Here is a 25,211-nt window from a genome sequence, read left to right as displayed (position 1 = left end):
GGCCCATGTGCGGTCTACCGTCGGACGCGTCGCAATGGTGGAGTGCTCCGTACTCTAGAGAGCCAGCTCGGAGATCGCCGCCTTTAGGTCCTGTGCGACAGGGCGGAGGCGTCAGCAGCGGATCCGCACAGGTGTGACGCCGGAGCACGAGGGCCCGGAGCCGGCAGCAGTCGCGCGCAGATAGAAGTGGGCTTGGCCAAGCGAGCCGCCGTCGAAGCGATCCTTGCAATAGGCGTGCGTCCGCCGTCGCGGCGAGCTCGGGCAGACAAGGCTTCGGCCCGCTGCCGTCTGCCCTCCAGCATGGCCCAGCAATGGCGTGCTGGAGCGAGAGCGCCAGTGAAGACAATTGCGCCTGGCTACGCAGAGTGCATCGCACGCCTCCCGAACCTCGCTCCACCGTGTCCTGATGGGCGCCAATGCCACTCGCTGCACTCCGCCGCGCCTGCGCACTCACTGTGCTCTCGGGATCAAAGCACAGGCCCAGCTCGAAGGCCTCCTTGGCCTCCTCCCTGCGCCCGAGCTTGTGCAGCGCCTTGCCCTTGCGGAAGTGGCCCTTGCTCCACGGCTTCTTGAGCTGCACGACGGCCTCGGCGTCGGCGAGGGCCTCGAGGAAGGCGTGCGCCTCGAGAAAGGCGGCGGCGCGGTTGGCGAGGCAGAGGGCCAGCTCGTCGCGCGCAATGGCGTTGTTCTCCCACAGCGGGCGCGAGGCGGCGACGTCGATGGCGAGCGTGAAGAGGCGGATGGCCTCGCTGAGATTGCCGGCGGCAAAGGCCGCCACGCCGTCCTCCTTGGCCTTGGCGACGGCCATGCTGCGCTGCGGCGGCACGACGTTGGGCGGCGGCGGAAAGGCGAGCTGCGGCGGCAGCGACGCGAGGGAGCGGATGAGGGCGTTGAGCACGGTGAGGTCGTGCGTCGGCGACACGAGCTGGTTGGAGGCGGCATCGAGCGCCAGCGGCACGCTCTTGAAGCCGGCATCGGCAAAGGCCAGCTGCTCCTCGGTGGGCGCGGGCGGCGCGCCGCCGTGCTCGTGCGCGTGCTGCTGGGGCGGCGGCGCGTGGCCGTGGTCAGGACCGCAGCAGTCGGCGCCCATGCTGTGCGAGGGGTGCGGAGGTGCGTAGGGGGGTGGTGGTGCGAAGAGAGGTGTTGCTTGGCCGCCGTGCGCGCCGTGCCACACAAGGATGCCCAAGCCACGTTGCTGCAACTGCGCGCGCCGGCGCCGACCCCTTCCCGAGGCGCGGTGTCTCAACGCCGCGTGGGAACAGACGCGAGAGCTGAGGCGCGCCAGCCTCCGCATGCCTTGCTGCCCTCCCCGCTGCATCTGGTGCCGCCGGGGCATTGATACTAGGCAGATGGGCACACTTTCTCACGCATGCCGGCGCTGTCATACCAGCAGAGTCGCCGACAGAGAAGCAGGCAATCGGCGATGGCGAGGCAGTTGCGCGGCCCCGGCATCGCCAGCCGGAGCCGGCTGGAGCACCATCCGAGCGGCCGGCAAAGAGAGACGCTGACGCGCCCTCGCCCGCGTAATCAGGGCGGCCGCGGTTGTATTCCCGATGGCAGCTGAGTTGTAGTTGCGCCGCCCCCCGCATCTCCGGCCCAGCGGCGTGCCGAGGCCGTTGCGTGCGTCGGGCCGGAGTTGACGCTGGGCCTCTCCTCGATCCTCGCACTGACTGCGCTCTGCCTCTCACCACCACCACACACACCCACACCCACACCCACACCCGCCATGCCTCTCACCACGCCCCTCACACAGCAGCTCGGCCTTGTGCACCCGCTCATCCAGGGCGGCATGCAGTGGGTCGGCGTCGCCGAGCTCGTCGCCGCCGTCAGCAATGCGGGCGCCCTCGGCATCCTCACTGCCCTCACGCAGCCCAATCCCGCCGCACTGCGCGACGAGATTCGGCGCACGCGCAAGATGCTGCGCCCCGACGTCGCCAAGCGCTGCAAGCTCGGGCCCTTTGGCGTCAACGTGACGCTGCTGCGTAAGTGGAGTGCCCTGAACGCGGAGGCGGAGCTGGAGGCCGTGTCGCGCGCGAGGCAGCACGCGATGCTGTGCGACGTCAGCGATCGCTGCTCGGCGAGGACAGAGCACGTCTCTCTCGCGCAGACGTCACACCTCCCGAGCCTGCTGCTCTCCTGCGAGCCTCCGGCTGACACCCTGGCCAGCGTCCATCTCGCCGCCCGACTACCCCGGCTACGTGCAGGCGGCGCTCGACGAGGGCGTGCGCATCTTCGAGACGGCCGGCAACAACCCCGGCCCCGTCATCAAGCAGATCAAGGATGCCGGCGGCTTTGTGATCCACAAGTGAGCGGCAGCCGCGCCCTGGGCCCTGCCTCAGCGTGCAAGTTTGTGCTCATCTCCTCGTTGTGTGCACCAGGTGCACGAGCGTGCGCCACGCTCTCAGCGCGCAGAAGCTCGGCGTCGACATGCTCTCCATCGACGGCTTCGAGTGCGCCGGCCGTGAGTCAGCGTCCGAACCGCGCGCTGCCGCGCCGCTCGCGCTGACCCAGCCCGTGTCAGACCCCGGCGAGGACGACATCGGCGGTCTCGTGCTGATGGCCCGCGCATACGAGGAGGTGAGCGCAGCGGCCGAAGCGCCGAGAACGCAACCAGCTGATACTAGTCGCAGCTCAAGGTCCCCTTTGTCGCGTCCGGCGGCATCGGTAACGGCCAGGGTCTTGCTGCGGCTCTGGCGCTCGGCGCAGTCGTGAGTGGGCCGGCGCTGCACTGGCTCGCGCGCCTCTGACGTGCTATACGCAGGGCGCCAACATGGGCACGCGCTTCATGTGCACCAAGGAGTCGACGATCCACGAGAACATCAAGCGCGTCATCGTCGACTCGGACGAGCGTGCGACAACGCACAGTGAGCCCTAGTCGCCGCGCGCAGGCTCGTGCAGAGCCTGACCCTTTGCTCGAACCAGTCCTGCGCTCGCTGCGCAACAGCGCCCGCATGCACAAGAACAAGATTAGCATTGAGGTGCTCGAGTGAGTGTCCATCGGCGCGCTCTGCGGCGCTGCCAGCCAGCTGACCGCCCCGACCCAGGCTCGAGAAGCAGGGCGCCAAGTTCGAGCAGATCCAGCCGCTCGTGTCTGGTGCGTCAACATCGCAGCACTGGTGTCGCCCTGCTCCTGCTGACGCTCCCGCGCTCGCGCAGGCCAACGAGGCAAGACGGTCTACACGACTGGGTAAGCGCGCTGCAAGCAGCGTCGGCGCGCGTCGTTGCTCACACCCTCGGTCCCAGCGACCCCGACGCCGGCGTGTGGACGCTGGGCATCGTGTGCGGCCTGATCCACGACATTCCGTCGTGCAAGGATCTGTGCGAGAAGATGAGCGCCGACGCAGGTGAGTGGCCTCGATGCAGAGCGCCCAATCGCGGCCCACCACTGACGACGCACGCGCCCATGCAGAGGCACACATCAACCGTCTAGCCTCGCTCACCGTGCGTGCACGCCTCGCTGAGCCGCTGTGCGGCGGCCATGCTGACTCTCCACTCGCAGGGTGGCGCCCAGTCGGCCTCTTCCTCGCGCCAGTCGCACCTCTGAGTGCAGCTACTTCGATGCCGGCGCTTCGTTGCAGGGGTCTAATGATTGATATTTCACGAGGCTGACGCGCTCGGCGGGCTGCTTGTCATTCCTCTGCGTCCACGAGCAAGGCGCGGGCAAGTGCAGACGTGGGCCGAGCGCTGGCGGAGAGAGCGAGGGCTGCCTCGCAGAAGGCCAGGATGCGCTCGTCGAACGCATCGACGCTCGTGTCCAAGCCCAATCGAGCTCGCAGGCCACCTTGCGCAGGCGGACGTGCAGGAAAGGGCATGCGCTGAAGCGTGGGACAGAAGTCGACGGCTTCCTGTAGTGCACACGAGGGCCGAGCAAATCAGCGACGGCTGCGGCCTCGACAGAAGCTTGCAACCCTGCAGCCAGCTATTACTCACAGGCCAAGCACTGTCGTCGCTGGGACGGCCTAGCAGCTCAAAGATGCTCCCGGCGAGCGCAATGTCTCCACGCTCGTCGAACAGCGTCGTCCGCACGTAGCCCGTGTCGCTCACAACCATCTCGTCGTCGTCTGCGTCGTCGTCTTCGTCGTCGTCGACCTGCCAGTCCACGCTCTCAGACTGCCGCTGCGGCTGTCGCTCAAGCCTGGCCCAAGCTTCTTCGCTCGCCAGCGCTTGCTCCCATGGCGGCGGCGCCGCCGCCGTCTGCACGCGTGGCGTCGTCTGGCGCATGGGAGTCCAGAACTCCGCCAGAACAGTGCCGGCTGACCACACGTCGGCGGCAAGCCCGTCGTAGCCACTGCTGGGTGCGAAGAGCAGCTCCGGCGCGCGGTATGCCCGCGTGCCGACGTCCATGGTGTGCGAGCGCGCGCTGCTGCGACACGCAGTGCCCAGATCTGCCAGGCGTGGCTCTCCATTTGCGCTGAGTAGGATGTTGGAGGGCTTGATGTCGCGGTGCGCTATTCCGAGAGCATGCAGGTGCGCCAGGCCGGCGAGCAGGCCTGCGGCCACGCCATGCCGGAAGCGCGCCGTGTGGCAGTCGGCGCACAGCGCTGCCGGCCCGAAGTCGCGGCCCATGGAGCCTTGCCAATCTGCCGGCAGACCTTGTGGTGGGATGCGGAGAGCGTCGGCTAGCGTGAGAGGGTAGAGCGGCTCGACGAGATAGATCCAGCTGCACCATGGATCTGACGTGTCCACAAAAGCACCGAGTAAAGGCACGACCTGGAGTGTGGTGCGGGACACGTCAGCTCGCATCCACTCGGATGGCCCCCCCCTGGCTGCAGACTGCCCCGACAGCGGGAGCAAGACTCACATTCGCCGCGCCGTGCGAGTGCTCCAGCAGCTGCGCCTCTCGCACGACGTCGTGCGGCGCCGCCTCGTCCTCGCGCGCCACGCGCTTGAGCGCGAGCCAGCGCGCGAGCCCGCCGGCGGCTGCGGCGGCGGGCAGCGCGGCGGGCAGCGGCGCACGCAGGATGCTCGACGTGAGGCCGTCGGCGTGCGGCTCGGCGTCGCACAGCAGCTGGGCCAGCGTGAAGGGCAGCGACGAGGGGCCCGGCAGATCAAGCAGCGAGAGACGTGCGCGAGCCATGGCTGTCACACGTATGGGCCGCTCGCTCGGCAAGCAAGCGACGCGAGTCACGAATGCGTCAAGCGCGCTTGCGAAGAGAGAAGAGGGTATGCATGTGCAGGAGGATGAGCAGAGCGGGCGGCCTTTGGCGTGGGCAAGGCAGATGAATGAGGGCGCGCGTGGTTGGGAAGGAAGCCCTGGCAACGCGAAGGCAGCGGCGCCGCGCCGTCACGGCCGGCCGGCGACGCGGCGTGCAAGCTGCGCTCCCTCCACCACCAGACCCCCTCATCTCGGCGCCGCGCCCGCTCGACTTCAGCCTGCCGCACAGCTGCCCCACACATCTGCTCCGCATGGCCTCTCCGCCGCCGCCCTGGGCCAACTCGCAGCCGCTGGTGGAGCCATACGCCGCGGCCGCCGCGCCATGGCTCACCCACGGCACGCCGGCGCCGGGCAGCAGTCCAGCACCGACGTCCGACATGCCGCCGCCGTCGGCGGCGCCCTCGCCGCAGGTGGCCTCTGCCGCGTCGGACGGCAAGCCGAAGAAGCCGCGCAAGCCGCGCCCCAAGAAGGACCCCGCTGCGGGCGCGGGTGCGGGTGCGAATGCGCGCGCAGGCAGTAGCACGGCTACGCCGGCGCCGGGCGCGCTGGCAGATGCCGCTGCCGCTGCGGGCGACGAGGGCGCGTCCGGCGGGCGCAAGCCCAAGAAGAAGGCGACGAAGAAGGCGGCCAGCCGCGCAGGCAGCGTCTCGACTCGCGCAGGCAGCGTGGCGCGCGCGACGCCGGCAGCGGCGGTGGGAGAGGGCGATGCAAGGCACGAGGGCGAGGGCACGCCTGCGCCGCCGACGACGGCGGCGGGACAGCAGCTCGAGGCGGAGCAAAGGCAGCGGCAGCAGCGCGGCACGGTCGAGGAAAGCAGCGACGACGAGGAGGAGGACGAGGAGGACGAGGGCGCACTGGATGCGCAGGACCTCGAGAGCATCGAGCGCAGCCACGAGCGCAAGAAGGGCGAGATTGGGTGAGTGTGTCGAGCTGCTCGGATCACATCCGCTTGCCTTGCGCACAGCATGCGGTGAAAGCAACGCAACGATACAGCTGCTGTGCGCTCGGCCATGGCCACGCTGCTGCCTGAGCCGCTGCTTGCGTGCGAGCTGGCTGCCCTCGCGCACCCGCGCTGACGCCATGCTCTCAGCGCTCTCATGCAGCTCATGTCGCCGGCGCAGTACGACCGGCACGAGGCGTTCCAGCGCACTGGTCTGAGCAAGCCAGATGTGCGGCGAGTGAGTGGCCAGGCCCGTGGGCAGCCTGCGCTCGCGGCTGACGCGCTCGTGCAAAGCTCGTCAACCACGTCCTGTCCCAGTCCATCACGCCCCAGCTCTCTACGCTCTTCGCCGCAGCAGGCAAGGTCTTCATCGGCGAGATGGTCGAGGAGGGTGAGTCGAGCATCACTGATCAGCTGTCCCGCCCGTGCTCTGCTCCCATGCTAAACGCCCGTCCCAGCTCGCCGTGTAGCCGCGGCGCAGGGACACGTGGGTGCACTGCAGCCCTCGCATCTGGCAGCTGCCTTTGCGGCGCACAAGGAGCGCCTGGAGCGCCCCGGCGCACAGGCTCCGGGCGCCGTGGCCAAGGGCGGCGCGCCGGGCACTGGCAAGCGACGACGCATGTTCTGAGCCAGCGCGCACGAGACACGGCCGACCAATGATATCCCTTCTGCATCGTGTAATTAGGCGAGCGCGTCGGGCCCGGCTTCCCGCATGGCTGCGACGCGGCGGGCGTATGCGTTGGAGACGAGGTTGAATGCTGTGGGGCGCGCAGTCAGCAAGCCGACCGCGAGGCAGGAAGCGGCCCGGCGCGTGACGGGCGCAGCGCTCGCCCGCCTGGCCTCGGGGCGCAACTCACCCTCGAAGTAGCGCTCGACGCAGCGCTCCGTGCACGCCTGCTCCTTGGACGAGAGGCTGGTGCCGGGCGCGGGCACGCACTTGGCAAAGCACTTCTCCGTGGCCTGGCACGCGCACACGCACGCAAGGAATTCGGAGACGGAGCGCGCAGCAGTGAGTGATCTGGTCTGGGCGAGGCACGGATCGACGAGCGCAGCAGCATGCCTTGTTGCGTGCGCTCCCGCTCGCTTGCCACGCTCACCTTGGTGAAGAGGGCCTGCGCACTGCTCTGCGCCAGCTCCTGCGACGTCTGTGCCTTGAAGGCCTCCTTGAGCTCGGCGGACGAGGCGCCCTTCTTGCCGGTGAGAGACGAGAGATCCATGGTCGAGTGAAAGAGGCAGCGAGGTAGAGGTGAAGAAGAGAGAGGCGCAGGTCGCTGGTGGTGGCATGGCTGAAGCGAGCGGCTGCGCGACGGCCTGCTGACTAAGCGATGCGTGCGCGGCGCCGCCTCCACTCGGGCAGGTGCAGGTGAGCGCGTGTCGGAGCCAAGCTTCGCGCCCGCCTCTCGCAGAGCAGCAGCGCACCTTGCTGCCTTGCGACCTGCCACTCCCTCTTGCGTGCCACCACATCGTCGCCGATCTACTGCCGCGACCTTCTCGTCTCACGCTGACTCTTCGCCAGCTCGTCCGAGGCCTAGGCGCTCTGCTGCCCCCTCGCTCCCCTCGCCCAAACACTGCCATGGGCGCAGCCAAGGAGCGCCCGTCGCCCGAAGAGATCGAGCGCCTGCGTGCCGAACGCGCCGCCAAGAAGGAGCGCGTGGCGGCGGAGAAGGAGGCGCAGGCCAATGCGCCTCTCGCGCAGGCGGACAGCTCGCTGTACGTGCCGCGAGAGTGGGCCAGGGTGCGGGCAGAGGCGTCGAGCAGTGCGAGCAGCAGCGGCAGTGGCGTCCGAGTCGGCAGCTGGAAGTGAGTGACGCTGCGGCTCTTGCACCGAGGCAGCGCTGATTGCATGTCTTGCAGCCTGCTGGCGCAAGGACTGGTGCGCCGCAAGCTCTTTCCCGGCTCCGACTGCCTCAAGTGGAAGGACCGCGAGGCGGGTCTGCGCGCCGAGCTGGTCGGGCACGCCTTTGACATCGCCTGCTTCCAAGAGGTGGACCGGCTCGACTCGCACGGGCCCAATCTGGAGAAGGCCGGCTTCAAGTTCGTGTACGAAAAAGGCTATGCTGCCAAGCAGCACGGACTCCGTGAGTCCTCGAAGGCAATGCGGTCGCTGGACACTCGCTAAGCTCTGCACCTCCAGTCATCGGATGGCGCACAAAACCACGCAGCGCAGCATCGCCGTACTTTGCGCAAGAGCCGCTGGCGCAAAAGCTCATCTTCTTCGACGACCTGAGCCCCCGCACTCTGGCGCCCGTCAAGGAGGCGGAGCGCAGCGGCTGCAGCAGGGTGACGCGCAACGTGGCGCTGCTGGTGGCGCTGCCCTTTGCGGGGCGGCCCGGCGGCCTCGTCGTCGGCACGACGCATCTCTTTTGGCATCCCCAGCACGCCTACGAACGAGTACGTCAGGCAGGTCTGCTCATGCGTGCGGCAGATGCGTTCCGGGCAGAGCGGAGCGAGACGGCAGGCTGGGACGTGGTCGTCGCTGGAGGTGAGTTGCGCTTCGTGGGACGCCGGAATCACGCCAGTTGACGCGCCTTCGCAGACTTCAACGACCAACCTCACAGCGCCACGTACCAGCTCTTGCGCGACGGCACGCTGGATGCACATGCTCGCGAGGAGATCTTGCGGTCCAGCGTGATGCACCGGAGCATCGACGAGGCCCGCGCCCGCGCCCAGGCTGGCATCGAAGGCGAGGATGATGTCGAGGAGGAGGGCGATGATGAGCCAGAGGAGAACGGAGCAGCAGCAGGACAAGCAGAGGAGAAGAAGCCGGCCGCGCCAGAGGCGGACTCTGACCACATGCTCAAGACCTGCCGCGCCGCCTCTGCCGACGATGGCCTGCTGTCGATTGACGAGCTCGTGCAGCTGCACAAGCTTGACATTGGCAAAGCAGTCAGTGCGTACGGCAGCTACTACTCGCATCTTGAAGGCGAGAGTGAAGAGGGCAACTACTTCGGCGTGAGTCTGCCCGATTGGTGCGCAGACAGGCACGGCTGACACCTGACTCAGTCGAGCGCGCGCGGCCGCGAGCGCTTCGACGACGAGTCGTACATCGAGGGCCAGGCAAACGTGCACAGCGGCCCCTCGACCGAGCCGATGTGGACGCTTTACTCCAGCATCTTCTCCCTGACGCTGGACTACATCTGGCTGCTGCCGCGACGACACACGGCATCCGATTCGTATCCGCCCGTCACTGCCCTGCTGCGCACACACAAGACGGAGACGCTGCAGCCCGGCGTGCCGCGCAAGGGCGTCTGCGCCAGCGACCACGTGGCGATCGGCGCCGAGATCGTGCCGCATTCGGAATAGAGGTATGATTGCAGAGAACAGCAGCGTGTGCATCAGTGGTAGCCCAGCCCGCCCGCCTTGCGCCGCCGCGCCATCTCCCAGCGTTCCAGCTCGCGGTCCTCGTCTGCGCGCTGCTCGCGCGCCACGCGGTCGAGTTCGGCGCGGTGGCGCGCCTCCTTGGCCTCGTCTCGCACGCGCTCCACGTCCTCCGACGTCCAGTACGTGGGAGCCGGGCTGGCGCCGCGCGGCAAGGCGTCTCCTGCCGCGGCACCGCCTTCCTGTCGCGAGAAGGACACGCTGCCCGTCAGCGAGTGCGAGTCGATGTCGGACGAGGGGCGCATGTGATGCTCGTACGCGCTCGCCGGCGAGACACTGCGCTTCATGTCCGGCACGGCCGTCGATGCGCCGAACTTCTCGGCCTGGTTGAGCCAGAATGGCGATGCCGAGGCGGCCTGAAGGTGGGCTTGGGGCAGCGCCGGGTTCGGAGGGTAGACATACGCCGCTGTCGCGGGGTCTTGTGCGAGCCAGTAGTGTCCCTGCCCAGGGACAGCGTGCACCGGCGGCAGCGCAGCGAGCGTCGCAGGTGCCTTGGCATCAGCAGCTCCGCCTTTGATGTGCTCCATTGCCGCCTGCAGCGTGCCTCGGCCCCACTGGGCCTCGACGTCGGCCCGTGCCTGCGAGACGGCGTCGGCGCGGCGCAGACGCTTGCGCTCGAGCCAGGCTGCCGCAGCCAGGAGGCCCAGCACGGCCCACATCAGGCCAAACGCCTTGCCAAGGCTTGCCTCGAGCGTGAGTGCATCCTCGGCGCCGTTGCGCATCGCGCTGAGCGGCAGCGCACGCGTGGCGTTGGCGGCGTTGAAGGCCGTGCAGGCGCTGGCGCTGGTGATGCGCATGCCGATGCCTGTGGCGGCCAAGAGCACCCAGCCGACGAGCGTGGCGAGATGGATCCAGTGCTGCGCGCTGCGCAGGTTGCGCTCCGTCGGGCCGGCCTCGAGCAGCGAGCCGAACTTGCGCGGCGAGGCGAGGGCCAGGATGCTCGGCACACCCAGCGCCACCGAGAGCAGCAGGGTGACGACGACGACGAGCAAGAGAATTGGCGTAGTGGGCAGACGCTCCGGTAGGCCGATGGTGCTGAAGCTGCCGCTCTCCTCGGTGGCCAGCACGGAGGAGTCGTAGCGCGGCGAGAGACGGGCCGAGGTGCAGGTGCGCTGTCCCGATGCCGACGTGCCGCAGGAGCCGAGCGGGCCGAAAATGAGGCGCACTTGCGAGGACGCAGATGATGACGCAGCAACTGTGCCGTTGACGCCGAGCCCGCTTGTCTTCGTCTTGTTGAGGTCTTCACGCGCGAAAAGCTGGACAGATCGCCGCCGGAGCGCCAGCGCTACCGCCGTGGAGACGGGCGGCGCGACCGAGACTGACGACGAGGCCGTCGCTGCAGGTGCCGGCGAAGGCGTCGGCGATGCCGCGCCGGTGCCGGGTAGTGTCGCGACGCTGCTGTTCCTCGGCGTTGAGAGCGGCGACAGGCTGACAGAGCTGGAGTTCGCCGAGCTGCTCAGCGGTAGCGACGCCGAAGACGAGCTCGGCGTGCCAAAGACGAGGCTCGTGCTGCTGGCGTTGCCGCTCGCATCGGTGTTGTTGACGGTGGCGGGCGCGACGGTGAGGAGCGAAATGTCGCTGCCACTCAGCGGCGCTGGGCTGACGAGCACGAGGAGCAGGATGATGAGCGAGGCGGCTTGCAGTAGCCAGGGCAGGACGGTGCCGAGCGGAGGAGCCCGGACTCCAGTCGAGGGAGCAGCGGACATGGTGGCGCGCTGAGAAGACTCGGCCGGCGAGTTGCGAAGAGGTCAAGACACTTGACGAGAGAGGATACGAGAGGAGCGGTAGAGAGCAAGAGACGAGTCGGGCGAGCGAGAGCGGGTAGAGTATCGGGGAGGGAGACAAGTCAGCGAGCGCTTGGGGTGCGGGGCGCCGTGGCGAGGGCGCTGCTTTTGAGCGGCCGCGGGCAAGTGCGAAGGCTGCCTCTCGGACAAAGCAGCGGAGGCAGTGCATCGGCGTCGAGTGTCCCACATGGCGGAGAGCGGCGAGGCAGATCGACGGACGAGGACAAGGGAGCGCGCGGCATGCCCAAGGGTGCCGGCTGCAGTGCTTGTGCATTCCCTTGTCCTCGCCGCAGCAGACGGCGCGGCCGTCGGCCCCTAGCCGCGGCCGGCGCGGCGCGAGCACAAAGGCAGACGGCAGCTTGCTCGGCAGCCCATCGGTCCTGCCGCTCGATGGGCTGATCTGAGCACTTGTGGGCTCCGACCCCGACGGCAGCGTCGACGTGGATGTCGTTCGCGGTCAAGCGTCGCAGCGTATGCTCGATGCTGCTCTCTGTAGCCGCGGCCGCGCGCGAGAAAGGCGAGGCGGCCGCCGCGGGGAGCGGCTGCAGGCGCGCCTTGAGCGCTCGCACCGCCCACCGCGCCCGTTCCTTTCTCTCCCACCTCCGCCCGCACGCAAGACGCAATCGGCCTTGCCGCAGCAGCCGCAGCATGATGCTGGCAGCGAAGCTGCCGGACCTCCTCTGCAGTCGTGGATGACAAACAACAACTCGGGCCCTCTCTCGCACGGCACTCCTGCCTGTCTGCGATGCACGCGAACCTTCTCTCGAGCCGGCAGGGGCACAGCACGGCGTCGGGGGCCAATTGGCGCCCTGATTGCACGAGGGTAAAGGGGCATTGCGGCTGCGCCCCTGGCGCCGATTCCTCTTCAGCAGAGCTTGCTCAACCCAGCACTCGAGTCGTCTGACTGCGCACAGCGGGATACCCGCTCGCCATCGACTCGTCGGCATGGCGAGCTCATGAGGCGCTTGGGCTTGAGGGAGTGACTCCAGCTTGCGGCGCGGCGATGGACGCAGCTCTCTTCGAGCCAGGCTCTTCGCTATCAGGGCGCATGGTGCGCAGCACAGCAGACGGAGCGCAGCCGCGGCCGGCGAGCCGTGGCACGATTCAGCCACACGAGAGGCACCTGACCTTCATTGACCTCGGCAACTCAGCTTCGTCCGGACCGTCTCTGCGCTGACGCTGGCGCAACGTGCAAAGACGAAGAGAGCGGCTCGGCTGCCGCAATGTGCACGTTCGAGCCAGCTACGCTCACCACTCCTCGCTCTGGTCCGCCTCGACGTCATCCCCCGCGCTGTCCCTGCTCCGAGCGCGCAACCCAGGCGCCCGCGTCTCTTTCCCTGCTGCACAGCCTCACACGATCTGGTCACGGCGCTCCCACGACGTCCGAAGGCGCAGGCAGACGCACCTTCGCGGCGGGTCGTGCGGCCGCAGCATGGCAAGTCGACGCTCTTCGCGCGGCGACGCGTCCGACACGGGCGTCGCCGGCAGCGCAGCCGCCCGCCTCGTCCTGGCCTTCGAGCTGCGGCAGAAGGACCTCTCGGCCGTCGTGATTGCCGATGCGAGCCCTGAGGCAATCTACGCCGATCGAGTGACGTTCGACGAGGACTTTCCCGAGCATCTGTGAGAGGTGCGCGCGTTCCGGTGCGCCAGACTCGCGGCTAATGCGCTCTCCAGCACCAAGAACGGTGTCTACTCGGCACCGAGAACGGAGGAGCATGGACCCAGCTCGCTCATGCCCGTCGAGATGATCGTCAAGGCGCTCGATCTGCTCCTGGACCGGCTGCACAGCGCGCCGCACATCCGCCTCTCGCAGGTGAGAGCTATTGGGATCGCCGCCGTGGTGAGTGCCAAAGAACGTCAGGACCAGTGCTGCGCCTTCGCTCAAGCTGGCGCAGTCACCGTTGGCAGTGTTCCTGGCGCCGCAAGCCGCTGCTCTCCTGTCCTCGCTGCACCCCTCACGGCGCATTCACAAGCAGCTCGGCCACGACTTCTTCTCCGTGCCGTTCTCCTCGACGCCGCAGGACGAGAGCACCACGTCGGAGCTGCTCGCGATCGAGCGCGCACTCGAAACGGCTTGTCTGCCTCGCGAAAGCAACAGCGCGAGCGAACAAGCCTCTGGCTTCTCCTTCCACCTCGGCACGCCAGGCACCGATCTCGTCACAAAGGCCAAGCTGCGAGAGCGCCGCAAGCTGCTGCACGCGGAGCTGGCGAGCAGGCTCGGCGCGGTGCCGGATCTCGCCGGCTTTCCAGCCCAGCTTCTGAAGGTCCGTCGCGGACGTGCGGTCGGCTTCGTCGGCGAGCCGGGCAAAGCGCCTGCCGCATGGTCGAACACGGCGCACATCACGACCGCTGGCGGTCTGCTGCGCGCTCTGTTGGTCGGCCGCTTTGAGAGGTGAGCAGGCCCTGGCTTCCGTCTTGCGAGAGACTCTGATACCGCTCGCAGTCTCGCACCGTGCGATGCCGCAGCCACGGGCATTTACAACCCGCACGAGGCCAGCTGGGACGCGATGCTTCTCGGCATTGTGTCGGGCGATCAGGAGTCGGCACTGCGACGGATGCTCGCGACTGTCCACGCCATTGACGCGCCGGGAGAAGTGCACGCCAGCTCTTGGCTGGTGCGGCGCTACGGCTTTGCTGAAGGTGAGCCGGCTGCCGGATAGCGGGGAAAGGTCTGAGCTGACTCGCGGCGCTTCAGACTGCATCGTCGCACCCGCTCTTCCACTTGACGTTGCGGCCTTCATCGGTCTCTCGCCGCGTCCCACGTGAGCGCGGCCTGGCTCCGCTTGCTCGAAGCTGTTGCTGAAACTTCACAGGGACGTTGGCGTCTCGTTTGGCGAGACTGACGTGCTCGCCCTGCCGGTGCGATCCTTCATCGCCGATGCCCAGCACCAGCTCTTGCCGAACCCGCTCGCCGCTCAAGATGCGGCCATGCCGAGATGGCTGGCGATCGTGCGTTGGCCCGGCGGAGGCGTGGCACGCCAGATCATTCGCGACGTCTACACCAACGGACGCTGGTCCACCTTTCGGCAGGTGAGTCCACCGAGGGGATGTACAGACACTTGACTGACCCTTCGGATCGCAGCTGGTCAACGCAGTCAGCGTTGGAGGCCAAGTGTCGCTCGACGACAAGCGCTACGCTCTCTTCGACGGCGCGGCGAAGGCATTCTACAAGTTCGAGCACGGAGCTCGCGTGGCGGAACTGACAGACGTCCGCGCGAACGCCCGCTGCGTCGTCGAGGGACAGGTCCTGGCCATGCGAGCGGCCGCATCGCGCCTGGCCCACGCAGACGCCGAGCCTTCTGGCCGTCAGTACGGTGGCACGGCGGGCGCTCTGAGCTTCGATGCGCACGAGTGGAGCCACTTGCCGCAGCGATGGCTCGCCTGGGGCAAGGCGAGCGCCAACGAGGCCATCGCCGAGCTCTTCAGCCTGACGCTTGGTGCACCGCTTCTCTGCCACGAGGCAGACGTGTTCGCGGCACGATCTGCCGCCGACGGCATCGTCGAAGCGCAACAGCCCACACGCGGCTCCCGGCCCGCATCGGCAGCCTCCTCCGCAGCGACGTCACTCAACGCAAGCATTGCGAGCGCTTCGCGAGCATGCGTCGGAGCAGCGCTATTTGCGCGCTCACAGCTCCCTAAGCTCGCCAGCGACCCGGTTACGGTCGAGCAGCCTGCATCACTTGCTCAGGTGTCTCATTGCACTCGCACCCCATCGACGCGCCGTCACCGTGCTCTGACCGCTCTGCAAGAGCGCGTAGAGGAATGCGCTTCGTCCGACTCGCTCCGCGTGCCGCCGCAGCGCTGGGGTGCGGAAGGGCGACAGCGCGCGGCAACCATCTCCAACGCCGGCGCGACGGCTTCGACGCGGGGCAGCATTCCGATCGACGAAGCGCAGTCCAGCGGCAGCGGCTATTCAACGCCGTACACTGGCAGCGCCGACATGGCTGCCGCAGGCATGGGTGACATGAGGATGCGCGCGGATGCAGCGCTCGGTCTTGTCCAGGTGGCTACGCCTGATCGCGACTTCTTTCACGTAAGTCCGATGCCGACGACGCCGAGGCCTGCGCTGATGCTCGGTCCCTGCAGGTCTACGGCAGCCTGCTGCCCGAGCATGCGCGGCCTTGCGCACGCATTGACGCCGAGCGCGCCGTCTGAAGGGGTCGGACACGCCTTTAGGCTGCCCGCTCCTTCAGGTCGCTGCGCTGCTGGACCACATCTGCAACCTCGCCCATGCCAATCGCACGCAGTCCCTCGACGACGCCGGCGCGGTCGCCGAGCGGCATCTCCTGGTTCATCTTGAACTTGCCCTGCAACGCCTCGACTCGGATCCGGACGCCGATGATCGCCTTGCACAGTGCACGAATGTACTCTTCCGGCGCCTCGTCGACCGTCCAGGCGGGCTTGCCGTCGCGGCTCGCCTGCGTCGCCTCGTGCTTGTCTGTCAGCGCAGCCGTCTGACGGAGGAGATACGCTGGGCTCTCGTCGAGCTCCAGCGTGCCAGAGACCTGCGCCGCCGCGTAGTTCCACGTCGGCACCACCTTGCCCGAGGCTGGCTTCGTCGTTGTGTAGTACTTGGGCGTGATGTACGACTCGGCGGCGTGCGTGAAGAGGACGCTGACCTGGCGAGCCGGCACGCTGCCGCCCTGTGCACGCGCGGCGAGCAGAGCCTTGACGTGCGGATTGGCTCGCGCCATGTGGCCCTCGAGCCAGTACTGCGGCGCTGCATCTGCGCCTGCATTGGGCGAGTCAGCCTGCTGCAGCAGCCAGGGCACGTGGGTGTGCTGCAGCAGGTCGTGGTCGGGCAGGTCGATGGCCGTGGTCAGGACGCCGAGCGGGAAGTCGCGGATGAGCTGCCGAAGCGCCTCCTCATCGCGCTCGACGTGCACTGCGCGGAGGTACATGGCGATCTGTAGTGGTGTTGGTGGTGCCGGAGGAAGGTGCGGCGCTGCATGGGGCGGAGCATGAGGGGCGCGCGCGAGTCATTCGCGCCGCGCCGCAGCGGGCAGAAACGCGGCCCTTTGCACGGCGGCAGCACGGCGCTTAGGCCGGCCAGACAGCGGTGCGAAGCTCGGCCAGTTGCCTCGAGCGGCTGCCCTCATAAGGCCGCCCTTTGCCAGCAACCCGGCGGCACAGCATCACCCGCCCTATCCCGCCATGCGTCTCCTCATCGATTCCAGCGTCTCGCAGCTCTCGCCATACTTTGCATGCGCCGTCGTGCGTGTGTGTCTCAAGGCCGAGGCGCGCGCCAGCTCCTCAGCGCTAGACGAGCTCAAGGCGTCGGCGCTGCGCGACTTCAACGCCTCGGTGCCCTCGGCGGCGCTGACGGAGCTCGAAGCGCAGCCGAATATCTCGCAGTGGCTCGACGTGTACAAGGCCATGGGCCTCAAGCCCAAGAAGAAGACGAAGCCGACGCACTACGCCTTCTGCTCGCGCGTGCTCAAGGAGCAGAAGTGGCCGCGCAGCATCGGGCCGCTCGTGGACGTGTATTTGGCGAACCAGCTGTCAGTCTCGCTGCGAGCAAAGAGCTCGCAAGCAGCATGCTGATTTTTGCCCGCAGGCAACACGTCATGCCTCACGGCGGCTTCGACGTCGCCAGCCTGACGCAAGGCACCATCGTGCTGCACCAGGCGCAGCAGGAGTACGCCTTCCAACCGCTCGGCGTGCCCGCCGCCGAGCCTGAGCGCTTCGAGCAGACGAGCGTCGGCGAGTACATCTACCGCGACCTCGGCGACGCCGATGCGGCCGATGCAGCAGCGGCAGGCACGCGCGTGCTCACAAGGCATCTGAACTACCGCGACGGCGAGGCGACGAAGATCTGCGACGAGGCCGACGAGGCGCACTCGACGCGCGACTTTGTGCTCTTCGTCGAGGCGCTCGACGCATCTGCAGCCGGGCGGGAGAAGCTGAAGCGCACGGCTGAGGATCTGGAGCAGGCGTACGTCGCCGTGTACGGCGCCGACAGCGTGGAGCGATCGTACGTGCGCATCGTGGAGCTGGAGAAGGGCGCGGGCGTTGCAGAGCTGGCGCTCGACTGGTGAAGTGTGTCACGGACTAGTGAAATACACATGCACCTGCTGCCTGCGAGAGAGATGAGCTTGAGCGCTGCATTGGGATGTGGGAGAGAGAAAGCAAGCCGCGCGCGGCGCCGCCGCGCCGCGCCTCGCCGTGGGGTGGGCGAGCGAGCGCCGCGCAGTGCCGAGCCTGCTTGCTGCACCTCACCACCACCTCTTCGCACACCTCTCGCGCCGCAGAGCAGCTGCCCCCTCGGCCCGTAGATCAATGCAGCTCGGCGGGCAGGCCTGCTCGAGCGGCTCGCAGCGCCGCTGATCGCACGATGGCGCGCATCGCCAGCGCGCCCGCCTCGAGCGCCTCGCCAGCGGCGTGTCTCGAGTGCCGCCTGAACAAGGTCAGCCCGCAGCGTGTCGCTGAGTGACGCGCCTCATCACCCAGCGCTGAGGCACATCGCCGCAGGTCAAGTGTCGCAGATCCACAGCCGACGCAGCACAACCGTGCCAGCGCTGCGAGACGCACAGCTTCGAATGCCGCTTCGAAGCGCCCCGCAAGCGCGGACGCAAGGCAGTCAGCAAGCTGGCCGCAGCGCCGGGCCCGACAGCGACGACGAGCGCCTCGACAGCGCCGTCTGCCTCTCCGCATGCTACGAGCCCCTTTTCCGAGCATGCCACTCAGACGACGGCGCCGCTTGGCGCCGAGGCGCCGGCTATGCTGCGCGACGCTCTGCTGCGGCAGCACGTCTGGCACACGCTCATGGCCGCGCCGCGCACCTCGACGTACACGTTTGTGTCCTCTGGCGACGCCGATGTGTCTGACCTGCACTCTGCCGGGGCCGCGCGATCACGCTCCGGGCAGCCTGGTGGCGTGACGCTCCGCCAGCTGCTGCACAGCCCCGAGGCGGGCGCACAGCCCAGCGGCCGCGATCGCACCCTCGCGGGCCTGCCCGCCATGATCGACCTGCTGGCACCACGAGACCCCCGCCTGGCCTGTACGATTGCCGATGCTCAGGTCGACGAGCTGCTCGCGTACTTCGACGAGCACCTGAAGCCTTGGCTCGGCGTCATGGACGGTGAAGGCTGGGCACTGCCGGACCTGGCGTCCAGGCCCTTTCTGCTGTGCACGGTGCTCTACGTCGCGGCACGCTACCGTCCGTCGCTCGCTTTCTCAGACTGGAAAGCCAGGCTCGCGGCGCACACCCGCACGCTGGCGGTGCTCGCGTTCGCAGAGGCGCAGTGCTCCCTCGATGTCGTCCTTGCGTTCCTGCTTCTGACCGTCTGGAAGTCGCCGGACGACGACTTCTCCGAGCTGTATCTGGGCTACGCCGATCGTATCGCGGCGCTGCACGGCGGTGTCACTTTTGCCTCTGCCAAGCGTGGCGATGCATTGCACGCGCAGGCGAGCAGACGCGACGAGAGGATCCTGCTCTTCAATCATGTGCAGCAGAACGTCTACGTCTTGCATCACTGCCCGCCGGGGCGCCAGGCCGGCGTCGGCGATGCTGCTCTGGGCCTGCACCTCTCTGCCTGGGCACGCAGCCCAGATGTCCAGGCGTGCGACTGGTTTCTCGCCTGCGATGCGGCCAGCACGGAGCTGCAACTGCGGTACCGCACGGCGCTGGACCAGCTGGAGCGCTCCGACACGCACCTCGGCTCTGCCGCCCAGACGTCGCTGCTCGCGCGCTTCGTCGGAGACCTCGAGGCGTGGGAGGCGCAGTGGACGTTCGAGTCTCGGCTCGCGTCGTGGCAGAGCCACGCCGCCGCGAACTGCCGCACAGTTGGGCTGTTCCTCTTTCGCAACAGCGTCAAGATGCAGGTGTGCGCCGTCGCGCTGAAGAGTGCACTGCGAGCCGCGCTCCAGGCGGCAGCCGTCGACAACAACAAGCGCGTCTCGCTGGCCTCTGCCGATGCCGTGGAGCGCACCTTCCGCCTCTGCCTCGACGGCGCGCTCGGCGTCCTCGCGCAGATGCCGCTACTCTCGGCCACCGAGCTGGCGCACATTCCAGACTCGCTCGTCGTCCTGGCTGCGCATGCCGCGCTGCTCGTCATCTACCTGCACCTCTTGCCTGCAGCGCTCGCGGATGCCGGCTACGAGGGATTGACGTTCGCTTCGATCTCCAACCTGGCCGCGCCGCAGAGCATGGGCAGCATTCGCGCCGCCGCGGCCGCCATGAGCGCGGCCGCCTCTGCGCTGCCGGCCTCGGCTGCCGAGAACGCGGTGCATCTGAGTGCCCGCTACCTCGACGCGCTGTGCCGCCTCGTGGAGCCGACGCGCGAGGCAAGCGCCGCAGACGCGCTCGTCGCCATTGGCGAGCAGACGCTGCTCGACGGCGACATGGCCACGGACGAGCTCGGCTGGGACTGGCTGCAGGCGTTCCTGGCTGCTCCGGGCGCCGGCTTCGCGGCATGATGTACATTATCCTCCCACTTCTCCGTCAATCGATCCTCAAGCAGAGTCGTGCAGGGTATGAATTGGCTCGCCACCGGGAGTATCAGCCGCCAAGCACACACCACGGCCCGCCGCAGATGCCGCAGCGCGTCTGCCGCTTCAGCTCGCTGAGCTCGCTGCCCTCCTGGTGCTGCTCTGGTGCGTCTAGCTCCATCGCCTCGCCGGCAGCGTTGTGATCGCCGGTGTCGCGAAGCTCTGGCGGCGCCAGCGCCGCTTGCGCGCCGCACCAGCCGCAGCTGCGGGCGCCCGTCTCTAGCAGGCGCAGCGTGACTGAGCACCTGGCTGCAAGGCAGAAGTAGGTCAGGGCGCAGCCACGCCAGCACGTTCGCTGCGACTCACACCAGATGTGGCCGCTGGCGCACTTTGCCAAGTCTGCATGCTGCAGACTGAGCGCGACGCTCGCACTGCACACCGGACAGGTCTCTCCCGTGTCGACGCCGACATCCGTCTGCAGCGAGGAGAGTCAGACATGGCATGCAGGGCCGTACAGCCAGGATCCGCACCTGGGCCTGCGCGGTCCACGCCTGCTCCGTAGCCTTGGCCTGCGCCTTGGTGAGGAAGCTCTGCAGAAGCTTCGAGGCCTGGCTGCGCATCTGCGCGTCGGAGCCGTCCGTCGAGGCCAGCAAGCCGAGGGCGGCAGTGCGCTTGTAGTACGAAGCCGACTCATGCGTGTCTGCGTCTCACTGTCAGACAAGAGCATGCTCATGAGCGGGCATCACTGACCTGCGTGCCCATTTCGCCCGTTTAGCGCTCCGATGATCCTCTGCAGCCTGGCACGCAGATTGGCGCGAATCACACTGCGCTTGGCGTGGTCTAGCGTCTGGACGATGTTCGCTCTACTGCTCTCGGCGCTTTGTGACTGTGCACGCGAGGTCAGAGACTGCTTGAGGCGCCACTGTCAAGTGCAGACTTACTGCCAGCCAGGTGCTGAGCCAAACGACGCCTTGCAGCTCCTCAACACCTTCAGCGTCGCGCCTGGCTTCCACTTCTCGGTGGACAGCGTCGACAACGCTCGCCCTTGCGGACCGCGGCAGCGCGTGGTAGTACGCCAGGAGGGGCGCGAAGCGAGCTGCCGAGTTCCAAGCTGACCAGGCGCGAAGTGATGTGAGCCCGGACACAGCAGAGCGCTTTGCAGCGCGCTTACCAGTGGCGGCCGTCTGGTGCCGCAACAGCGCAGTCGCCCTCTCTGATGGCTGAAACGGTCCCTCTTCGGCGGGCAACGAAAGGAGCAGAGTCGCGCTCAAGGCCGGATGCCTGGCGTAGCGAAACTGGCCCAGGGTGTCCGCACTGCACGCCGATGTCAGTTGCGCGCGCTACGCAAGGCGTCCGTTCGTGCTAACCGATGCACTGCCCACCGGAGTGAGGCCTGGCTCTGCCCGTCCAGTGAATGGCCTGCAGGGCCAGAGAGAGCCCACAGTCCTTGCTCCGCCTCGTATGATGCCTGCAGATCGTGCACGGCGTGCCCAATGGCGGCGAGGTGCGCCTTCGGTAGGGCGAGCTTGGTCGGCAAGAGCGCCTCCGCTCGTGCAGAAAAGTGCGACAGCTTGACGTGGTATTGCAGCCCGTCCGCGAGGACCAAGTCCAGTCCATCGTGGGTCGCGACGAGCGCTGGCAGGCCGTCAGCAACGCATGTGCATGTGTGACCTCCAGACTCACAGGCAGCAGGGCTGAGCCGGTCTCCCCGGCCTGCGTCGTCTGCGCCCAGCTCGACATGGGACGACGGCGCGCCCGGCACCCACCGGTGCAGTGCGCCGGGAGAGGCGAGGTAAAGCGCATCGCCGGCCCAGGCAGACAGCGCAGACTGATGCGCAAAGGCAAACGAGGCCGACGAGGAGGAGAGGGAAAGCGTCCCGTCCGCGCTGAATGACACGGATGCCGTGTGGACGCTCGACACGGATTGCATCGCGATACGGACTACGAGCGGCGTCAGACGGCGAGCGGAGACCTGAAGGAACACACTCACTGCTCTGTTCATGCGCAGCTTCTGTCCACTGGCCCACGCTCAGTCCGCAGACAGCCTTCGGCGCGGCCTGTGTTGAGCAGACGAACTCTGCCCGTCTTCCTGCGGCAAACCGCCAGAGCAGGAGCTCGCCGAGGCGCGTCGCAGCGAGGAGATGGCAGCTGGACTGCAAGGGAGCGGTGCCTGTGTGCTCTTGCTCCCGAGCTGTGCTTGGAAGCCACGTCATGCCTGCCGAGGGCGGATCAGCCAGCGCCTCGCACACGGCTTCAAGCAGCCTCACAGGTGATCTGTCGCCGCAGAAAGTCTTTGCGGGACGGAGCACCCTCTGCGTCCTTGTCCGCTCCCGGCACGCTCAGATAGTCCCTCTGCGCGGCTCGAACATCAGCGCCAATCGAGCACAAGTCCACTAACACGCCACCCACCACTTCGTACGGACCGCGCACAGGATCTGACTTGGCGTGGAAGACGGACACGCGCAGACTCGAGTCTAGCGCAGCCAGTAGCGGGCTGCAAATCACTCAGCCGCTGGTCGACGCCAACAGCGAGGGCTGCAGGACGCACCTGTTCAGGCTCCCAAACGGCTGCGGCGACCAGGCAGCCGCTTTCCAGCCCAGCTTGTCGAGACCGACGGGAAACGCCGCGTAGTCTACGCGCGTACCGTCAGCTCAGCCTCACAGTCACGGAGCGACAGACTGACCTTGGCCGAGCGCTCTGCCTGTGCTGTGGTCGTCCCTGGCTGGCGCGAGCAGAGGATCGATTCGAATGGCCGTGTACGCCGCACACGACAGTGCCGCGCTGCGCTCCAGTGTCGGCACCTCCAGGCCAGGGAGTAGGCGCATGCTGAGGTCTCTGCTGCTCGGTGCACTGGTATCGGACAGAGGTGCAAGCGTCCATGCAGGCGTCTGTGCAAGACGAAGTCAGTGCCGCCGCGCAGCAGCAGCCCGTCACTGCGACGTACGAGCACGTGGATCGCCGCTGGCGAGACGAAGGCCGCCTGGCCGGCCGGGCTGAGCGCGACGCACGAGCCCATTACCGAGGGCGTGCCGCTCAGCTCGATCGATGCGAGGCGGCACAGCTGAGCATCGGGAACGGGCGCTGCGGCCCCATCGCGGCTGCTCTCTACGCCCTGGGCGCTGTGGCTGCCTTCGGCGTCCTGGGAGCCGGAAGCCGCGGCGCTCGCGCCCGCACGGCGACGTACGGCTGCGGGCATGGTGAAACGTCTGGCCGCGGCCGCGCAAATTCGGCGAGTGCGGGGTACGGTGCGGTGCGAGCGGTGGATGGAGTGGGGAAGCAAGGCGCGCGAGGCCGTGCGCGCGCCGCGCGCCTCCACTCCACGCCAGCAGCAACACGCTCGTGTCGCGCGGGAATCGGGACACACTGCTACCCCCCTTCTCCCCAGGCCTCCTTTGCACGACACAGCATACCGCAGACTTAGATCGGAAGGTGCTGCTTTGATCGAGAAGCATTCGCACGATAAGCCAGGAGGTACAATGACATTAAAGTCTGACGCGGCTCCGAGAGACCGTGGTGGTTCGGCGCGTCCCACAGGAGCGCCGCGCCCGCGACACCCCCTACGTGAAGACAGAGCGGCCGACGACGCCGGCAGAGCTAATCCTTGAGGCTCAGGTCGCCCACAGGCAGCTGAAAGTACGTAGTACGGGGGGTGAAGAAGCTAGAGGATCCGCACCAGTACGCCGCAAAGGCGGTGACACAGCCGACAGCACCTCCAGCACGCTCGAGGCTCGCCATCTGCATGTACTGGTAGCCGCCGAGGAGGCCCAGCGTGCTGCGCGCGAAGGTTAGCGAGGGAGCATATTGGTGCCCGAAAATCTACTCACACGGTGAGGAGCGCCAAGAAAGCGATCATGGCGACGCTCGAGCGCAGCGAAGAGAAGAGGAAGACCAGAGTGATGCCCATCCAGACGAAGAGGTAGAGGCCGAACGCATCAGCGGTCTCCGTCGCGCCCAGGCCCTGAGGCGAGTAGATATTCGGCACGCCGTCGTACGTGCCGGTGAGACCGAAGAACGGGACGAAGAGCGTGGCGATGCCCCACCAGAAACAGCCATAGGACACGAACAGAGTGGCACCGAACTGGTCAAGGCGTCAGCGCCCCTGATCTTGCACTTCGAGGCAGTCGCGGCGACGCACCGTGTTGCCGCTGACGAACTCCCAGAGGCCGGCGAGCACCTGGGTGAAGCCGCCAAAGCAGATGGCCACCGAGACGATGGCGTTGGGCGTCTGCACGCCGGCGACGTGCAGATTGTACAGCGAGTAGAGGAGCAGCGTCGTGCCAAAGCCGTACATCGCCATGGGCACTGCGAGGGCATGGTCAGCTTTGTGCGGCAGATGCAGGTCTGGACGCGGACCCACCAGGGTTGGCGATGCGCCGGTGGCTCGAGGCGACCGCAATCAGCTACGAGGCAGAACCATGATCAGCCGCAAATCATAACCTCCCGCTCGCTGTGTCTCTCACGTCGTCATTGGCGATGTGGCCGCTGTGGGCTGTCGCAGCGGATACCCATCAGTGAAGCGTTCTGGCAGAGCCAATCCGCCGCTGCGACACTCACTGCGGTACGGCTCCTGTACGGGCTGGTAGCCCACGGGCCCTTCCTTCTCGCGCGAGTTCTGGCTGTTGCGATCCAGCGCAGGTGCAGGTGCGGGCTGAGTGAGGAGCGACATGGCGTTGAGGCGCTGAGCAGAGGGCGAAGAATAATCGAGGAGAGCGAAGCAGAGATCGAAGCATGGGAGGGGGGCCCACGGATCAATCTCGCTATATGTAGCGCTGAGTTGCCGCGAGATGCTCTTCCAAACGGCTTGCCTCTCGACCCGCTTTCGCCCAGACCGGATTAGGCGCGATGGCGGCGCCTTCGCAGAGGTCGCTCTGTGTCGCGATCCGGCACAGCAGCCCAGCAGCACGATGTCGAGATGGTGCACAGCGCCCAGCAGCAAATGCTGGACCCGCATCCGAGCGCTGGGACGGCGACCGGCTGCACGCTTGAGGCGCCCTTAGCCGGACGTGCAGCCGGGTGGCATGGCCAAGCGCGAAGTGCGGGGCCCCGCATAGAAGCTGCTGTGCCTTGCGCGCGACGTGCCATCGTGCAGATCAGACGTTCTGCAGCAAAGGCCTGCGACCTCAGCTGCGTGCTGCAGAGCGGCAGGGAGCCGACGGGAGAGCCCCTGCGCTGATCCGGCCCTGGAGCAGCATGCAGGAGGTGCGGGGGTCGGTGGCTCAAGGTCACTAGAGTGCGGGCCTAACCCCAGATTTTATGCGGCGCTTGCCGCGACACGCGAGATCCGCTGCTTGCGTTCTTGCGCCGCCCGCCGCACGCGTGGGACGCCCGCTTGTCGTGCGCGCCGAGCCGGCTGGCGCTCTTCCCGGCCACCATACCCCGCTCCCGTCTCGCAGTGCAGGACACCGGCCAACGCGCGGGCGCGGGGGCCTTATTCGGAGTGCAGCACGACGCTACTGCTGCTGCTATGGCACAAGGAGTGCTACTTCTGCTGCCCACTCTCCGCCGTTCGAGGCTCGTGCACGC

At 67.6% G+C, this 25,211-nt stretch overlaps 14 protein-coding genes across 14 annotated transcripts; 6 read left to right on the top strand and 8 right to left on the bottom strand.

The window, feature by feature from the left end:
• FA09DRAFT_332546 (hypothetical protein) lies at window positions 1–1,132 on the bottom strand. The gene is made up of 2 exons (XM_025743497.1): window positions 455–1,132; window positions 1–90 (listed from the first exon to the last, which is right to left on the bottom strand). The coding sequence occupies exons 1-2, from the start codon at window positions 1,088–1,090 to the stop codon at window positions 55–57; spliced, it is 672 nt and encodes a 223-aa protein (XP_025595165.1). The 5' UTR covers window positions 1,091–1,132; the 3' UTR covers window positions 1–54.
• A 594-nt stretch (window positions 1,133–1,726) lies between these two features.
• Window positions 1,727–3,544, top strand: FA09DRAFT_341609 (2-nitropropane dioxygenase; the record flags this gene model as incomplete). Its single annotated transcript, XM_025744471.1, has 12 exons — window positions 1,727–1,982; window positions 2,167–2,305; window positions 2,379–2,461; window positions 2,522–2,577; window positions 2,631–2,708; window positions 2,762–2,864; window positions 2,923–2,986; window positions 3,045–3,094; window positions 3,157–3,187; window positions 3,244–3,344; window positions 3,410–3,441; window positions 3,500–3,544. 12 exons carry the CDS (start codon window positions 1,727–1,729, stop codon window positions 3,542–3,544), a joined length of 1,038 nt encoding a protein of 345 aa, XP_025595164.1.
• An 85-nt stretch (window positions 3,545–3,629) lies between these two features.
• Window positions 3,630–5,180, bottom strand: FA09DRAFT_363303 (kinase-like protein; the record flags this gene model as incomplete). Its single annotated transcript, XM_025745570.1, has 3 exons — window positions 4,802–5,180; window positions 3,931–4,710; window positions 3,630–3,845 (listed from the first exon to the last, which is right to left on the bottom strand). The coding sequence occupies exons 1-3, from the start codon at window positions 5,075–5,077 to the stop codon at window positions 3,630–3,632; spliced, it is 1,272 nt and encodes a 423-aa protein (XP_025595163.1). The 5' UTR covers window positions 5,078–5,180.
• Window positions 5,181–5,328: 148 nt separating this feature from the next.
• Window positions 5,329–6,774, top strand: FA09DRAFT_332544 (hypothetical protein). The gene is made up of 4 exons (XM_025743496.1): window positions 5,329–6,071; window positions 6,246–6,333; window positions 6,390–6,486; window positions 6,554–6,774. The coding sequence occupies exons 1-4, from the start codon at window positions 5,407–5,409 to the stop codon at window positions 6,721–6,723; spliced, it is 1,020 nt and encodes a 339-aa protein (XP_025595162.1). The 5' UTR covers window positions 5,329–5,406; the 3' UTR covers window positions 6,724–6,774.
• On the bottom strand, window positions 6,585–7,312 carry FA09DRAFT_323306 (hypothetical protein; the record flags this gene model as incomplete). Its single annotated transcript, XM_025741083.1, has 3 exons — window positions 6,585–6,853; window positions 6,953–7,055; window positions 7,193–7,312. The coding sequence occupies 3 exons, from the start codon at window positions 7,310–7,312 to the stop codon at window positions 6,777–6,779; spliced, it is 300 nt and encodes a 99-aa protein (XP_025595161.1). The 3' UTR covers window positions 6,585–6,776.
• Window positions 7,313–7,505: 193 nt separating this feature from the next.
• FA09DRAFT_161922 (Endonuclease/exonuclease/phosphatase) lies at window positions 7,506–9,414 on the top strand. Its single transcript, XM_025739243.1, has 5 exons — window positions 7,506–7,895; window positions 7,950–8,173; window positions 8,230–8,577; window positions 8,632–9,047; window positions 9,099–9,414. Exons 1-5 carry the CDS (start codon window positions 7,669–7,671, stop codon window positions 9,396–9,398), a joined length of 1,515 nt encoding a protein of 504 aa, XP_025595160.1. The 5' UTR covers window positions 7,506–7,668; the 3' UTR covers window positions 9,399–9,414.
• A 16-nt stretch (window positions 9,415–9,430) lies between these two features.
• On the bottom strand, window positions 9,431–11,199 carry FA09DRAFT_363299 (hypothetical protein; the record flags this gene model as incomplete). The annotated part of the gene is made up of 1 exon (XM_025745569.1): window positions 9,431–11,199. The coding sequence occupies exon 1, from the start codon at window positions 11,177–11,179 to the stop codon at window positions 9,431–9,433; it is 1,749 nt and encodes a 582-aa protein (XP_025595159.1). The 5' UTR covers window positions 11,180–11,199.
• A 1,490-nt stretch (window positions 11,200–12,689) lies between these two features.
• FA09DRAFT_341603 (hypothetical protein) lies at window positions 12,690–15,015 on the top strand (the record flags this gene model as incomplete). The annotated part of the gene is made up of 8 exons (XM_025744470.1): window positions 12,690–12,877; window positions 12,932–13,097; window positions 13,153–13,649; window positions 13,701–13,897; window positions 13,953–14,019; window positions 14,071–14,287; window positions 14,340–14,945; window positions 15,007–15,015. The coding sequence occupies 8 exons, from the start codon at window positions 12,690–12,692 to the stop codon at window positions 15,013–15,015; spliced, it is 1,947 nt and encodes a 648-aa protein (XP_025595158.1).
• Window positions 14,934–16,195, bottom strand: FA09DRAFT_332542 (negative transcriptional regulator). The gene has a single exon (XM_025743495.1). The coding sequence runs from the start codon at window positions 16,156–16,158 to the stop codon at window positions 15,430–15,432; it is 729 nt and encodes a 242-aa protein (XP_025595157.1). The 5' UTR covers window positions 16,159–16,195; the 3' UTR covers window positions 14,934–15,429.
• Window positions 16,196–16,695: 500 nt separating this feature from the next.
• Window positions 16,696–17,358, top strand: FA09DRAFT_332541 (hypothetical protein). Its single transcript, XM_025743494.1, has one exon. The coding sequence runs from the start codon at window positions 16,825–16,827 to the stop codon at window positions 17,293–17,295; it is 471 nt and encodes a 156-aa protein (XP_025595156.1). The 5' UTR covers window positions 16,696–16,824; the 3' UTR covers window positions 17,296–17,358.
• A 117-nt stretch (window positions 17,359–17,475) lies between these two features.
• On the top strand, window positions 17,476–19,729 carry FA09DRAFT_363295 (hypothetical protein). Its single transcript, XM_025745568.1, has 2 exons — window positions 17,476–17,663; window positions 17,729–19,729. The coding sequence occupies exons 1-2, from the start codon at window positions 17,592–17,594 to the stop codon at window positions 19,673–19,675; spliced, it is 2,019 nt and encodes a 672-aa protein (XP_025595155.1). The 5' UTR covers window positions 17,476–17,591; the 3' UTR covers window positions 19,676–19,729.
• On the bottom strand, window positions 19,717–20,428 carry FA09DRAFT_161804 (hypothetical protein). The gene is made up of 3 exons (XM_025739242.1): window positions 20,218–20,428; window positions 20,054–20,162; window positions 19,717–19,996 (listed from the first exon to the last, which is right to left on the bottom strand). Exons 1-3 carry the CDS (start codon window positions 20,305–20,307, stop codon window positions 19,758–19,760), a joined length of 438 nt encoding a protein of 145 aa, XP_025595154.1. The 5' UTR covers window positions 20,308–20,428; the 3' UTR covers window positions 19,717–19,757.
• Window positions 20,429–21,789: 1,361 nt separating this feature from the next.
• On the bottom strand, window positions 21,790–22,945 carry FA09DRAFT_332537 (hypothetical protein). Its single transcript, XM_025743493.1, has 5 exons — window positions 22,633–22,945; window positions 22,372–22,576; window positions 22,097–22,320; window positions 21,955–22,039; window positions 21,790–21,902 (listed from the first exon to the last, which is right to left on the bottom strand). The coding sequence occupies exons 1-3, from the start codon at window positions 22,882–22,884 to the stop codon at window positions 22,193–22,195; spliced, it is 585 nt and encodes a 194-aa protein (XP_025595153.1). The 5' UTR covers window positions 22,885–22,945; the 3' UTR covers window positions 21,790–21,902; window positions 21,955–22,039; window positions 22,097–22,192.
• Window positions 22,946–23,282: 337 nt separating this feature from the next.
• On the bottom strand, window positions 23,283–24,354 carry FA09DRAFT_341598 (putative FUN34-transmembrane protein; the record flags this gene model as incomplete). Its single annotated transcript, XM_025744469.1, has 6 exons — window positions 23,283–23,460; window positions 23,513–23,766; window positions 23,824–23,990; window positions 24,046–24,088; window positions 24,149–24,177; window positions 24,243–24,354. The coding sequence occupies 6 exons, from the start codon at window positions 24,352–24,354 to the stop codon at window positions 23,283–23,285; spliced, it is 783 nt and encodes a 260-aa protein (XP_025595152.1).
• Window positions 24,355–25,211: the final 857 nt, after the last annotated feature.

This window comes from Tilletiopsis washingtonensis (genome assembly GCF_003144115.1).
Source record: "Tilletiopsis washingtonensis strain MCA 4186 unplaced genomic scaffold FA09scaffold_26, whole genome shotgun sequence".
NCBI classification, from domain to species: Eukaryota; Fungi; Basidiomycota; class Exobasidiomycetes; order Entylomatales; genus Tilletiopsis; species Tilletiopsis washingtonensis.
This window is presented reverse-complemented; position numbering and strand designations above follow the sequence as displayed.